Source organism: Labrus mixtus, chromosome 1, assembly GCF_963584025.1.
Source record: "Labrus mixtus chromosome 1, fLabMix1.1, whole genome shotgun sequence".
NCBI lineage: Eukaryota > Metazoa > Chordata > Actinopteri > Labriformes > Labridae > Labrus > Labrus mixtus.
In genome coordinates this window covers 30,312,728-30,326,795 of record NC_083612.1, presented here as the reverse complement: position 1 = coordinate 30,326,795, position 14,068 = coordinate 30,312,728, and the positions used below count along the sequence as shown (strand labels likewise).

General features: G+C 39.6%; 1 protein-coding gene across 1 annotated transcript; it reads right to left on the bottom strand.

Annotated features, from left to right (window-relative positions):
- Positions 1-1,729: 1,729 nt before the first annotated feature.
- On the bottom strand, positions 1,730-12,751 carry cstf3 (cleavage stimulation factor, 3' pre-RNA, subunit 3). The gene is made up of 20 exons (XM_061041578.1): positions 12,532-12,751; positions 11,829-11,933; positions 11,551-11,646; positions 7,121-7,153; positions 6,252-6,349; positions 6,088-6,154; positions 5,974-6,008; positions 5,727-5,853; positions 5,569-5,646; positions 5,305-5,467; positions 5,027-5,136; positions 4,799-4,915; positions 4,476-4,694; positions 4,279-4,381; positions 3,991-4,060; positions 3,691-3,886; positions 3,429-3,579; positions 2,617-2,711; positions 2,440-2,500; positions 1,730-2,341 (listed from the first exon to the last, which is right to left on the bottom strand). The coding sequence occupies exons 1-20, from the start codon at positions 12,556-12,558 to the stop codon at positions 2,142-2,144; spliced, it is 2,151 nt and encodes a 716-aa protein (XP_060897561.1). The 5' UTR covers positions 12,559-12,751; the 3' UTR covers positions 1,730-2,141.
- Between the last annotated feature and the right edge of the window lie 1,317 nt (positions 12,752-14,068).

Sequence of the window (14,068 nt, the reverse complement as noted above, 5' to 3'; positions counted from 1 at the left end):
ACAACTGTGTGGTTTCTCTGACCCACACACAGACCGTACACAGGGTAAAAACTGACATACAATCATGAAAAATGACTGTTTATCAATTACTAACAGAGTGGCACAACTGAGAAATCCATTACTGCTAATGCTACTGACGTTTCAAGTAAACTAACACAATGTTTAAAGACTGTATTTCTTTCAAATCACATTAGTTTCGAAGCACTGAGATGCTAATTTTACTTATATCAATCGATCTTTATTTGAATAGCGCCCATTCATAACAAACCTTATCTCAAGACTTAAAAGCAGAACCAGACTCATGATGCACAGACATCTGCCAACATTCTGCTGGGCTTGGAAAGGGAGATGGAGATAAACAGAGCAGCAACAACAACAACAATGAATTAGATAGATTTAAAGCTACAATGTCACTAATGATGGTGAATGTGTGTGTAGCATTAGCAGTAACAGCTAGGTATGACAATAGACTGCTCAGTGTAATATTAACATTAGCACCTGTAATGATGATGAAACAGAGAGGACTGATTATGTGAATTAGAGGTTGAAGTTGAGCAGCTCTAAGATTTACTTTAATATTTATGATAATAGATGTAAGGCTGATACTAATAGCTCTTAGATTCCCTTTTTTAAAATTGGTTCTCATTCATTGTTTTGGCTCATGTTAAAGAGTTTCCAGCTCAAACACTCTCACATCTAAATATTTTGTTGAGAAAAGGGAAGCGGTATAGATAGAGAGAATGAGTGGCACTTGAATTTTTGAGTCCTGCTGTTGTTTTTATTTAGTTACTGATATACGACTTGCCTTTGATTCTCACTCGATATAACAGTCTACAGACCTTTATCAGGAAGTTGTCTTAACTGTATTCAGTGAATCACAATTCACCACAAACTGGTAAAATGAGGAAAAGCAAGCAGAGGATTGTCTCCTGTAAAACTCTAAGAGAACCCATTTACTCAAATGTCTCTACTTCTGAAGCTGAAATACAAGACGAGAGTATAGACTTTCAGTTTTCCAAATGCTGCATCTAGCAATCTTGCATGAATTATTTGTTAGTCGAGTTGTGTTTAATGTAATTGTTTCCTTTCAGAAAACACATCTTCATGTACCATGTAACTTACTAACCACATCTTTTCCTGGGAGCTCCTGAGCTATCTTTTCTTGTAGGTTATTCTGGATCTTTGGTGGGGACGGCCTGCTATAGACCCACCTCCCCCCTATCCTTCTTCCTGCATCTCCCTCTATTCCATTTTTCAAGCCCAGCAGAGTTTTGACAGATGGCTATTCATCTCTGCCTCTTAAATCACTGTCACTTTGCTAAATGTCACTAAGTGTTGTGCACATGATGGATTCATCTTTGTAATATAACGAGTAAGGTCTTTCACCTGCTTTTTTGTAACGTGTCTTCAGATAACATTTGTCCTGAATTGGTGCTATACAAATAAAGATTGATTGATTGTAATAGGTCCAGAGCTCAGTCAACTGCAGCATACTCAAAAACAGAAGCTGTGCAGAATAAACCTGACACCAAGATAAAAATAAGCAGTTATAATAATTCTGTTGTTTTCCTCGGGTGGTGTCAGACAACTTGCCAAGAATATGATCGACACCGCTAGTCCTCTGCTGTCCCCTAGTGGTTATGAGAAGGCCTTCCATGGCTCTTTATGAAATGTCCTGTCAATCACAGAGAAAGATAGGGAGTGAAATAAAAGACCAGCTCCAGTTGAATTCTTTTTTGGACTTTTATTGAAAGGAACTGTGTTTCTTCCAGTTATCTAAAAAAAGAAGAAGCTTGGTTTCACGTTGCCATTACTGGAACATCACAAGGCCAAAACTGAGCTGTGTGTCAAATCATAGCTTGAGTTAAAAATTTTGTACAGTATAATGGTCAGTCTTTAAAAATAAAAACTGTTAACAAAAGGAAAAAAAAAAAAGAACAAAAACAAGAACACACAGGTGAGCATACCGTTTGTATGTCTGTGTGTGTGAGTGAGTGTGTTTGTATATATGTATGCTTATCTTTTGTACAGAGATCAACGGAGGAACTATCTGTCTGAGGATCAGAAACATTGACATGTACATGTATCCCATAGGACCATCTGTTAAGATTACATTCTTGTAGCGTTCAGTGTGTCGGAGTTTATCGAATCCTTTTCTGCTGACGTGAGCGGTAGATGTCATGTATGGGCGGAGCCACGGCTCCTTTGTCATCCTCCTCGTCGGAGTCTGCGTTAGGCCTCTTGAGTGACTTGGCAACAGCATGGTTCTCCATGGATCCATTGCCCTCCCCTCCTGTGTCAGGCTGTCTACCAGTGATCAGCTCTACAGCAGCGTCGACAGCTGTGCAGACAGAAAACACATCAGTAGCATGTCAAACAGCGAGAGAGATCATAAATAATAAACAGAAATGGTCTGGGTTCATCTTGAGTGCAACTTACTCTCAGGAAGTGTGCATCTCCTTAAAGTTTCCATGAGCTCTTCCACTTGAACAAAGGGACCCTGCAGAAACAGACAATGACAGACTCTCCTTATTCTATTAAGAAAAGGCCCAGCTTTCTTCTTGGATGCATTACCAGCAAATAAGAGCATAATAGTGTTAAGCTGCTGCTACTCACAGTGAAGCACGTAGGCGGAGGGAGCAGCTTCATTAGGACAACAGCAGCTGGAGGGACAGGGAAAACTCCACCAGGGACAGGGTGTAGACCTGGAGCTGTGGGGAGGGAACATGAGAGGCTACATCAAAGAGGGATAGTTTCATTCATATGGTACATATAGAAGAGGTCAGTGCAGACAAGCAACCGCACAGCTGCCTTGGAAATGATTTGCATTTTTTAAACCCTGATTTCGTAGCACATTCAGCTGACTTTAGTGGATTTAAAGGGGACATATTATGAAAAATCCACTTTCACAGTGTTTTTGAACACATATTTGGGTAACCTGAGTGTCTACTGACCCACAAAATGTGAAATAAACCCATCCAGGCCTTTGTTTGTGGTCTTCATAAGTCTTACAAAACAGAGAAAAATGCTCTGATTCAAATTTGCTCAACTTGTGATGTCACAAGTTGGATTCTGGTAAAAACAAATCCCCTCCCCTGATATCTCCACCCATGGACTCCAGCCCAGTATAGAACAAAACGTTTGCACAGGTCTACCTTCATTCTTGCTACAGAGGAGTGATGTCTACCGTGAAAACTCAGGGGGGTCTCATTACATTTAAAGAGACACACACACCAAAACGGAGCGTTCTGAGAGAGCTGGTTTATACAGGATCACAAACCTCCTCTGGTGATTGATTCATGTTATATTTTGACCAAAGCACAGCACCGATTTTTCATTTAGATCACAGGGGACTGTTGTAAACGGCAGAAAAGGGGTCAAATTTGTCCTCTTTAAGGGAAAGTCGGGGGAAGCTAAGGACTACATACGGGCGAGGTGACGTGGCTGGAAGGGGATCATCTGGTTGGTGTCAGGTTTCGGGTACTCAGGTTTGCGGTCTGCTTCATCCTTCAGTGTAGGCGCAGAAGGAGTCACCACCGTTTCTGGAAGAAGCTGTGCCAGTTTGGAGCGAGACACATCCTACAAACACGCAGCAGAGAGTGTTCAAATATAAGAGAAAAGACCAAACGTGCTTGATATGAGCACCAACAGACAACAATTTCAACAAATCACAAAGAGTTAATCACCCACCTTGTAGCCGAGGGCCTTGAGTTCACTAGCTGAGCAGGGATAGAGATCCATAAACTTGTATCTATCTACGAGCAGGGCCGTCTCTTTGCCCTCATACTCGTCTTTGAAGGCAGAGAACCGCCTTCGCTCAACTTTCAGAATACTGGCCAGGTCTCCTATGTTGCTCTCAAAAGCCAAAAACCGAGCCCAGATCTCCCTGGAGAGGGAAAGAACAGCAGCAATTAGCTAACAACATCATAGACATCTTATCATTACATCACTTAGTATATGCACGGAGAATAATCAAGCACGTGGCATTACCCTGACTTCTCTGGCGACAAGCTTCCTGAGGTGAGGACGCGCTCGAACAGGACTCTTGTGTTATTGTCCTCTGGTGAGAGAAGCAGCAGAGAAGAATAAATAAAAACATGGTGACAAACGATGAGCTTCAATGTTACTCAGACAGTAACTGAAGGGAAATCTTTCATTTTCAGCTGAACAGTAATGCATGTGCATTATTAAATGGTGCAGAATGTTTTAATAAATTAATTGATGATGGTTGGATTATATATCTTGTATTAGCTTCACATTGTATCCCACATAACCTACCGTTAAGATGTGAGAGGTAATCAATGTATGCCAGTATGTACTCTGGAATGTCGCCATACTTCTTCAAACCAAGCTCAAAGATCTTGAAGGCCACCGACTTATCCTGTAGAGAAAAACAAGAGTATTTAGATGTAAAGAAAGCGGTGTGCAGGATGGATTATTGTCACAGTTTACACACTAAACAAGTGATAAATCACCTTGCTGCAGTAGTACTCCATGAGCGCGGCGGTCACGTACACATGGTGACGTGTGCGCAGATCCTCCCGGGCCTTTTTGAAGATGGTGCGTCCCGATTTGATTCCCTCGGCCCTCCTGGCAAACTTCATGTACTGAATGTAGACCAGCGTGGGGTCGATGTCCTCGATGGCCAGCAGTTTGTTGTAGATGCTGTGCACCTTCTCGTACTTCATGCGACTCTACGGGGGAAGTCAAAAGAAAACGTGTTGCTGATGAGTCCCTCTGTCCCTCATACTTTGTTGATTTTTTTATTATGTGTTCGGTAAAGCAGGTGGACACTCACTTCTTCATAGTCAGCAAAGGAAAAGTATAAAAGCATGTTTTTCTTTAAGAGAGTACCGATGGCACGTTCGTAGATGTTGGCGGCCTCGTCGCTGAACAGCTTGGAGTTATTCATATCCTGGGAGCAGAAAATAAGGAATCTCTGTAAAAAAATGCCTGACAGATTTCTGAAAATGGATCTTATAGTCTAAGTCTGAAGGGAGGGTGGCAGGGGGGGGGGATTTCTTACCCCCTTCTCTGCCAGCAGTTTGCTGGACTGCTCCAGGTACTGTGCTGCCTCGTACCACACGTCAGGATGGTGACCCAGCACTAGCAGGCACTGCTCGTACGCAAACATGACTGAAACAAAGACGCAACAGCAATCTGACAAACCATTCACAAAATACAGAACCACGACATCTTACACAACTCAATGAATAAGTGACAACCCACGCCCCCTAGTGGCCACATGGCTACATTCATTGCATACCCAACAGCACACTAATGCTGTGTATATGCTGGCCTCACCTCTCTTTGTGATGAGCGTCTGGTCTTCTGTGCGCAGTGGGTTGCTTTTCTCCCACTGGATGTACTTCTTCCACATTTCCACCTGCTGAGCTTCCTGAGGGGAGTTCTGTGGGGGAACTGATGGTGCGTTCCTGTCCAAGCCCTTCATCACTGTCTCATACTCCTGATTCACACAAACATGATAACCTGGGTGAGTTTATGAACACAGCCTGACTGGGATTGGGACTGGTCAGTGTAGATTGGCGACTCTATCCAATGTCTCACCTTTGCCACTCTCCTCGCATTCATGTAGTCCCTACTTCGATCCTCAATCATCTTTTTGGCCAAGTGCACATTGATACCCTGTTCATGGAATAGACATGTTAGTCTGGCACTTTGTGGTTCTTTGAACAGCAGCTAGAGGCGTGGGGGGGGGAACTTACCTCCTCATACTTGCTATAATCTCTCCAAAGCTGCTCAATGTTGATCATGGGGTTCACACAGCCTCTCTGATACACCCTCCTTACTGCAGTGATCCGCTGGTTCTCTGCATAAGAGCCCACCGCCTCTCTAAAGCAGCAAGAGAAAAAAGAAAACACATCAGAATTGTAGAATTGTAGACTCAGCACCCAAGAGTTGGCTTACACACTTCTTAAAGCCTCATAACATGGCCGGGGGAAAATGACTTACACTCCTTTGAGAAAGTTGATGTAGTCCACCCAAATCTGGAAGAGGAGCAGATAGCAGTTAGGGTGAAATCAGCTCACAGAAACGGGCAGAAATAAAGCATTCAGATCTGTGTACCTGATAAGACATAATCTCCATGCCTATTTTATCCAGGGCAAAGTCATATGCCTGGGCCATCTTCTCTCTAAGGGTTAAACATGAACGTTAAAGTTAACAAGAGTATTTAAATGAGTGGCAGTATGCGAACATAGCTCATCCCGTCATGCGGCATGTTCTCTTACTTGTAGCTGGGCAGCTTCCCTTTGGTCTCCCGGACATATGAGAGGTAGCATTTCCACAGGTCGATGTGCAACACTTTCATTAGACATCTCTGAAACAGCTACAGGGAGCAACAACACAGAAAGTTACAACTGGAAGAGACTCTCCAACACCATTCTTATATGTACTGTGCATTTCTCTACAGACATCCACCTGGGTTGTTTATTGTTTCACTCAGTTTTCTTAAACTAGGCATGACGATGAGTGACATGTCCCCTTGTTAAAGGAAAACAAAGAGCAGGTTTCTACTTCAGCCCATATGTGCCACGTTTGACTCCGCCCAGTTGTGCAGGGCACTTGGGTTAGGACTCAGATTTGACTGTGAGCTCAGCGGTGCTCTTCCAAACGTGTTCATACAGCAGAGTATGAAGCTTGTTGGAGGGATTGAAAGATTTTGATTTGAATAATTTACATAAACAAATAATAAAAGTGAACTGGAAACAACAATTTCCACAAGGGGAAACAGTGAGTAAAAAAAAATCTATTCCACCATTAGAGCAGAATGTATCATATTTGACTATATTTAGTTTTAAGTTAGTGTTTTGTTGAGCAATATATAACCAACAAGTGGTTATTAAATAAACATTGAATTATCCATTTGACTTCATAAAGACTTGGTAGTGATCTCAAGGAGCATCCATTCATTCAGTTTAAGAATCAATATATGTTTGCTCGTTAGGACTCAACGTGAGAGCTTTCTCAGTTATCATTAACACCTCGTAAAACAACGATGATCACACTACAGTAGAGTTAGAGCTCCTTACAGTGGAACTCACAAAAACCAGTACAGCTCCACTGTTAGGAGAATGCTTCACAGATGATGGACACTTACCTTTTCTACTTTGTCATAGTTTTTAGCCTTGATCTGCAAATAAAAAAGTGTAAATGCAATGTTAACTCAAATGTCTTCTTTGTAGTTTGTACAGGTAACATGCAGTCATGCAAATGGGACGACTCCCACACACACACATATCTCACCCACCCACACACACACCTGAGCCTCAAAGATCAACAAAGTGAAATTCACACAAGAATGAGGTAACTTTTAAAGAAGGGGTTTATTTTCTGTGTAGACTGCACTACATAACCCAGAAAAACACAAGCTGACAGGTGTTACAGACAAAAATCAATCAAATTGCAGATTTGAACAATAACTCGAAGAATAACACTGAAGAAGCAACGTTTGAAAAATTCTGAACAAAACAGCCTGAGGTGAGCATGTCCGCTTTGGTAAGCACAGCTGGAGCAGTGTGTCCCATTTTTTTTTTGCTATAGTCAGTGGTCTCACTGCTGCCTCTAGTACAGACAGGAGAGGTGATTATATTGTGGTGTTAGCACGCTGGGCCTTTCCTATTGTTTTGTTTTTCACACACATGGGCTATTCAGAGTTAAACAGCAGACTCAAACAAGCCTGGAAGTGACATGAAGCGACAGTTTACACAGCAGGATAAATGTCTGCAGGGCTTTCATTCAGTGAAATAGGTTATAACCATCATAGCATTACAAGTAGAAACATTCCTGTACCATGAAGAATGCTTTGCTTAATGATCACCAAAATGAAAGACTGAACTGCATGTTCATGTGACCTCCTGTCAGAAAATCTAAACCCACAAGAACCTGGAAGCATCCGGTACCTGTCGGGTTAGATGCATTACATATAAGATTGCTGTGCTCTGGATTAAGCCCCCTCCAACCCTCCCCCTATGTATCAACACTCAACTGTCACTATTGTATAAATGAAAAAAATAAGCATTCAGTTATATGAAGCAGCTTCGATTTGTGCAAACAGCTCATGACTTGGTCATAAGGGAAAAAAAGCCACAATTAACATTTCAACATGAAAGGTAAATTTTGGCAGTTTATGTAAATTATGCGATTTAATATCCCAGTGTTGCACACATTTTACACAAATGACCAAATAAGTCTTTCACTGTGAAAAAAAAAAGAAAACACTGAACCACACGGCATGCTTCACTCATTTGAGAGCTGGATTTCTGTGTATTAATGCAAACTAGTTTCAGAGCATCTATAAGGAACATTTCAAAAGAAAAAGGTGGACCTACATAACTTTCTCCTTCAAGGCCCTGCACCAGCACAGATGACACCCTAAGCTTTCACCTACGTTAAAAACAGATAAACTAACCAGGTATCCAAAAAGTAGAAGAAATACCAGAGGTTTGCTTTAACTGATGAAAATGTTTTTTTTCAGAAAATACACCTGCAAAATATCAACAAGTACCCCAGGTAAATTTAGAGAATCCAATATGGCGACTACTCTTAAGAATTCTTGGGATAATACTGGAAATAAGCTCATTTAAATCTTCCATGGTCATTTGGTTCAAAACAATAAGAGTGGACTCCTCGGGGTCTTTCAGAAAAAGCTACACCATACCTTTTAATTCTACATGCATGTCCATGTTTCTATACATTTAAATTATTTCTTTAAGGAGCACACGACTTTAACTGCCAAATATGGCTTCACTTTTTTTTTTTAAAGGAATCATTACTACACCTCCACTTGCAGGTTTTAGTCTGAGTATCTGGTGACATGACGGCCTCATTAGGCTCAAACTCTGCTGCAGATTAGTGCTCAAAAGATTCTACAAACACACATTTTACATCCACATTATCAACCTCAGTTTGATAAGAGAATACAAAATAACTATCACAACCTTATTCTTTCTAAACAGACGTTATGGAAGGAAAAGTGAGATCATGAAAGATAGAGGGCAGGAACAGATTAGTGAAATGCTAAATTAGCATGAAGAATAATTAGGACAAGTGTGGAAGAAACTGCACTGGAAGTGTATCTAGTCAACTCTTTCTATAAAAACAAACTGAACCACACTTTATCAGAATGATGACTGCTGTGATCATTCTCATTTCCATCAATGAACACACAAATTAACTTGCATTAGGTAAATGATTTCATTTCTTTCATGCAGAATGAATCGTTATACTTATAATACACGCAGTAAAATGTTGACATTGTGCCCTTTGTCTGGGGGAAATGGCCTCAGTGTGCGGGACAGATAACTGTATGTCTCTGATATATTAAGGGAGACTAACTCCAGCATTGTGTCTGACAACGTGTGCTGGCAGCCCACACTGGGGGAATAGTTTCTCACATAAAGCATGACGTTTCACTACGTGTGAGGTGATCCTGTTGGAGCTGTACTCTGTCAAAGGCTGTAAAACATTTGCTGTGACTTGCCTTGTGTACAAATCTTAGAAACAAGGCTGTATGCAAGAGGACAAGACTATGACGCAAACATGAGGCTACACTTTGTTCTGCAGTGGGTTTTTTTATTTTATGGCAAAAATGATGAAAATGAACAATGACACGGGGCCCTTTTTTTTTTTTAACTGTTGCTTTACTTTTTAGAATTTGGGGGTAAAGGAGCTTAATTACCATACTTACCCGATAAGGAGATGTTTTACTACTTAGACATGCAAATAAGTTGTAAGCGATTAAAAAAAAAACACGTCTTGGATTCAAACTGTAATTACAGAACTGAACAAAATAACCAGCCTGCATTTAAGAAAAACAAGCTCATACTAATGAAGATGATTTTCAGGAAGAGCTCGATGAAAACATGGAGAAGTTGTACCTTTAGGTTTTAAGGCAGGTTAGTAGGGAGATCGAGGCTAGTTATAGGTTATGTTTAAATACTGACTGACGATTAGCAGTAACTAAAACAATTGAATTGTTTTAGTTAAATTAAGCATACGGGCCTGTTTGTGACATTAGGAGTCATTTTTACAGCCTCCTTTTCTCTTTCAGTGTCAAACAAAGACAACACATCAACTGTCTATATTTTAAAATCTATGCAAAACACAAAACGGCCAGGGGATACTGAACATCTTCTGAAAAAATAATGAGAGGAAAAATATTAATAGATTTCAGGGAGATATTGAACAAAGTTAACAAATCAAGATTTAAAGCAAAACTATACAAAAAAAATGTACCTGTCCTCCGCCCACAAATAGCCTCAATTAATTTAGCATAATTCATTCTCTTTGATTTCTTTATATCCTAAAAATGACAAACATTCTTTCTAGTTGTACAGGCAACCTTACTCTGATAGTTTTTCTGTATTTGCTGGCGGTTTTCTTTACTATAGAGGACACTATGTTGGCAGTGAGGAGACACCGATGCTCTTCTGTGATTTAGTTAAGGACTGTTCCTGAGAAGCCTATAACAGATAGATACATTTCATCTTCAAGAAATGACAGCTGGCCTTTCGTTGACCTGGTTAATCTGAGTGGGAGAGACGGGGGTGAAGGTGTGGGGAATAAGGGGGAACGACCCGACAGCAACAAACAACAACCACTACAGCCTCAACATACAACGACATTCACTTCACAGAATAGAGGTGCTCTATTAACAGGACTACACGCTGGACTTTAAACTGGAGGCTAAATTCTGATGCTTGATCATTTGGTAAACACTCAATGCAGTGGTCATCTGCAGTGATGTAGCCATCACAAAATGCACTGTACTGAGGTTAGAGAAAGGATGATGTGCAGTGAATGATCCTTACTATCAGGAGCTGATTACACAAAGTAAGGCAGAGCCTGGTGATGGCTTCAATGCAAATGGATGACTGGTAATATATACAGGGGGGTGGGAAGAAATATCTAAAGGAAAGGATGGGCCATAAAACAAAAATATTTGATTGTAAAATTACCCGAAAGAAATGACACAGGAGGCAATAAATTGACACGACAAGTGAACAAAAGGCTAATGCACTCCAATACCATTAAAATAGTTTTAATACTGTTGCAGACCAAACATGCAACAAATGCACTTTACCCCATTTAAATATGACGCAGAGAATGTGCATATATTTTTTAATCCTGGAAACATAAGAACTCTCTGAAAAGGAAATGGTTAGAGCTAATATCCCCTTTTTGTGTTTAAATGCACAATTCTTGATGAGTCCAGCAAGAGCCTCACATATCTAAGTGTCAACATCATATTTGGTCTTTTCAATTGTGTGGGATTGTCCTCGGCAGTGAGATGCTTTGGACAGTAAAAATTTTGATTGGAGATAATAATTTTGATAGTAATATAAAAAGGTTAATGTCTGATAACTGCCATGAACCTGAGCCGCAAGCCTATTGAGTCAAATCAAGAATTGTGACTTTAAACTCCATTGAAGTAAGAGACATATTGCTTGTGTGAAAATCACAATGTTGATCGTGTTAAGAAAATTCCCAGCCATGCACACGGAAGAAAAGAAAAAAAAAAGTATTAACCTCAGCTTCAATGAACAGTTTCCAGAATCTGCCAGAACTTGGGAACTGCGTGACAAGTCGCTCATATGTCTTCCTTGCTTTGTCTATGGGTTGATTCTAAAGAAGAAGAATTCATTTACAAACCATACTATTTTAAATACAAAGAAGCAGACAAGTAGGGGAAAAGATTAAATGCTTTATATTTTTAACAATCTGTAACCCCTATGCCCTCTCCTCCCCCCACCCACCCGTGTTCCCCAGTTTGCTCAACCCAAGAATGCAACTCTGTGTCACTAAACCTGTGCTTCTCGAATCAGAATGCTCCATGCGTCAAGGTCATATGGGTTTTCTTCCAACTTCTTCTCTGCCTTCTTCACCTTCTCTGGAATATACTCTGCTGCAGCCTGCAAGACAAATACAAGACACACAACAGGTTACGCCAATGAATTACCTGCAGTGCATTGAGATGCATCAGGTACATTGAGGAATCAAAGGAGCTGATTGCAGCATACTTCAAACACAATGTTGAGCAAGGGCTTATCATAGAGGACTGGGTTATATTATTGTGTTTATACAGTATTCCCCTGTAGTGTTTTGCAGAGATATTATCTACATCAGACACTGGGTAAACCTGGAAAACATTTAAAAATCGTAAAACACTCTACAGTTAGGAAGAGTATTACAGAAAGGCTAATTCTGCACTTTTACCATAATAACACACGCTACATGCTAAGTTTGCTAACCACGTTAATGTTGCACAAATTAAGTAGCATCGAAGCTAACGCTATTAGCCACAGTGAACAAGGCGAATAAACAGGCGAAATACAACAAAGCCTGGGGATAAAACCCGACGATATGGGGTATTACTAGTTTCAAAGTGTGTTTAAAAGTAACAGCATAATGCAGAAACAGTCGTGGAGTTCGCTTGATTACATTAGAACAAGTTTAACACAGAAGCTAATCAATGCAAAGCGTCAACATAAGGGTTAGCTTGTTAGCTACCTGGTCGGCGGCTCCCTCGGTTGTCATGGCTGAAGAGTAATGCAGGTTAGAAACAGACAACTGTTGTTTCTGCTGGTTTGTCCTTCAAGTGGTAACGTGTTGGCAGATTTGAAAATAGACTAAGTTATGAACATAGCTTCCTATGGATCGATCACATTGCACTCATACATGAAGTTGCTCGATGGTTGGCCAGTGTCTCAAAATGGCGTGAAGCCCGTGTTCCGCTCCACCAACAGCTACAACAATAAGACTTCCGGCGTTAACCCTTCAAAATAAAACATTTATAGCTATAAAACTAGTCCGACTTAAACACTTGTTGTTCACTTTTATCAACATACAGTAGGCTGGAAGTTATTATTATTATTATTTTTTAATTCATATGATACATTTATGTTATTGTAGATGTTTTTTTTAAGTTAAGTCTATCTCTTTTTATTATTATTATTATTATTGTTATTATTATTGTTGTTATTATTATTATTATTATTATTATTATCATCCCCTTTCATGTATAAACATGTATATGTGCAAGAGTGTAATAGCATGTAAATTTACATATATTTAGGTTTGTTTTAGTTTATTTTTTAATTTATTATTGTTGTTTTTTATTATTAATTTGTTTTCTATTTTATTCTCTAATTCTTTCTGTTTAGTCGAGTATACTGGCTGGTCACTTGGGGTGGGAGGTGGTGGGGGTACTGTGTGGGGTATTGTGTGTTGTATTGTAATCTTCAATAAAGACAGAAAAAAAAAACACTTGTTGTTACCATTGTGACCACGTATTTAATCTGTTATGTAGTAGTAGTAGTAGTAGTAGTAGTAGTAGTAGTAATCATTTATTTCGGTCTCAAGAAAAAAAAAAACATTTTGACCGAAAAGGTGTAGGCTGAAGCTTTAGCTTATTACACCTACCCTTATTACAAATCTGATTATTTAAGACACTACTAGTTTGGTTACAAAAAACAAAACATATCAGAACAAAATTTGTTCTAAGAATTTCTTTCAAAACAAAACAAATGAAACAAACAAACAAAAAAAAGTCACACTCACAAAAAATAATCAAACCGACCTTTTATATTAAGCACCATTTTTTTAAACAAAAATGTAAATCTGGAAAGTGAACTACACATTCTTAATTCCATGGCACAAGTATTCCACAAATTAGCCCCTTTTACCGAAATACACCTGTTCTTTATGTTTGTCCTTACCTTTGTTTTTTTTATACACACGTATTCCCCTTAGTTCATACCATGTCGCATAACAAATTGCATAATATGTATCGTCATATTATTTTATATGGCAAGACATACATAAATTCATTTATTTTGTCATTTCTGCTGACTCCCATATTTTGAATTCATACAGAGCCTGTTAATTTTATGAATACGTTGTGAACCTCCCTGCCTTGAGTTCATCCCATTAATATAACATAATATTATGTACAGTCTATGGTTCATCCCACTCAAAGCCTACACTTAGAACTCAAGATAAAGCCTAGCACAAGCACATTCAGGTGTTTTAAAACATGTTTTTTAGG

Excerpts from the sequence above, each read along its gene's own strand:
- cstf3 (XM_061041578.1), bottom strand. The coding sequence starts at position 12,558 with ATGACAACCGAGGGAGCCGCCGACCAG. Across the intron at positions 5,468-5,568 it reads ATGCGAGGAGAGTGGCAAAG|GAGTATGAGACAGTGATGAA; the intron begins GTGAGACATTGG and ends TGTGTGAATCAG. Across the intron at positions 2,501-2,616 it reads CTCCGCCTACGTGCTTCACT|GGTCCCTTTGTTCAAGTGGA; the intron begins GTGAGTAGCAGC and ends CTGTTTCTGCAG.